Here is a 1386-nt window from a genome sequence, read left to right as displayed (position 1 = left end):
TGGTCGGAGTGTAAGGAGCTCTGGACGGAGGGTCCGAGGGAATATGTCATGCAGCTCTGGAATGTGCTGGATTTCGGCATGCTCTCCATCTTCATTGCGGCATTCACCGCCCGTTTTTTCGCCTTCCTGCAGGCCATGAAAGCCCAGAAGTATGTGGATGAGAAGATCCACGCTCCAGACCTCTCAATGGTCACGCTGCCGCCGGACATCAAATATTTCACATACGGTGAGAGAGAATCTGAGCACTGCTCTGTTTCAAAGAGAATCTGAGAGGACACGCTTTTAAAATCGTTTTCTTTTAAAAAATAGATAAATAGAATACATTTAAATTATACATGAATTTTGGTAGTTTTATGATATTATGATTTAAAACATGGTTAAATGTAATGATTTTTATTACATGTAAGGATTTGGCGATTGGTGTGCACACCATAGTCATTTTTAACATTTTTGTTACTTGAGAATGGTAACTGAAATAAATATTTAACTTTTTTTTTTTATTTCATCAGGTTGCCAAGTACAATTTTCATTTCCATTTAGTTCAATGTGATGCAGTAAAATAACTAAACCAAAATAAACTAAAACTAATAAATAGACATAATAAATAGAAACTAATAAATAGACATAATAGACATGTATGAAAACTATGTAGACATATAAAAAATAAAAAAAAACTTACACACACAAAACCCAACAATATTACTAAAAATATAAATAAAATTACAGTAAAAACAGAAATTATAAAAATAAAATCTAATTCAAAATATTAACAAAAATGATAATGGTATATCAGTGATACTAAAATAACACTGGACATCTGTGGATAAACACTAGTTTAGCTAATATTAAGTCATTTAGAGGCAGCTAACTACCTAATACTTCCTTTAAACATGTGCAATTTCCTGTTCTTTCAGCGAGAGACAAGTGGCTTCCATCAGATCCTCAGCTGATCTCTGAGGGTCTGTACGCCATCGCTGTGGTCCTGAGCTTCTCTCGCATCGCCTACATCCTGCCGGCTAACGAGAGCTTCGGGCCGCTGCAGATCTCACTGGGACGAACAGTGAAGGACATCTTCAAGTTCATGGTCCTCTTCATAATGGTCTTCCTCGCATTCATGATTGGCATGTTCATCCTCTATTCCTACTACCTGGGGGCAAAGGTTAACCCCGCCTTCACCACGTGAGTGACATGCACGCACTGCAATGTATATTGAGGAAAATATAAAAATATGTATAATTAGGGATGAGTATAACTACATATTTTCAAATGCACTAGTTGAGTTAACCAGGTATATATAGTTTAGTTCATGTCTACCAAGGGACGTGCCGAGAGTTCCTCAGAGGCAGGGGCTCAAATGTAAAATAGGGGCAATGTAAAAAAAAAAAT

General features: G+C 36.7%; 1 protein-coding gene across 1 annotated transcript; it reads left to right on the top strand.

The window, feature by feature from the left end:
* Positions 1–8: 8 nt before the first annotated feature.
* LOC107682950 (short transient receptor potential channel 3-like) lies at positions 9–1179 on the top strand (the record flags this gene model as incomplete). Its single annotated transcript, XM_016479056.1, has 2 exons — positions 9–226; positions 915–1179. Coding segments are annotated over exons 1-2 (443 nt in total), but the record flags the coding sequence as incomplete, so codon positions are not given.
* Between the last annotated feature and the right edge of the window lie 207 nt (positions 1180–1386).

The sequence above is a fragment of the Sinocyclocheilus anshuiensis genome, unplaced genomic scaffold (assembly GCF_001515605.1).
Source record: "Sinocyclocheilus anshuiensis isolate Anshui unplaced genomic scaffold, SAMN03320099.WGS_v1.1 C32745213, whole genome shotgun sequence".
Lineage (NCBI taxonomy): Eukaryota > Metazoa > Chordata > Actinopteri > Cypriniformes > Cyprinidae > Sinocyclocheilus > Sinocyclocheilus anshuiensis.
Note: the sequence above shows the minus strand (reverse complement) of the source record. Positions and strands in the feature narration are given on the sequence as shown.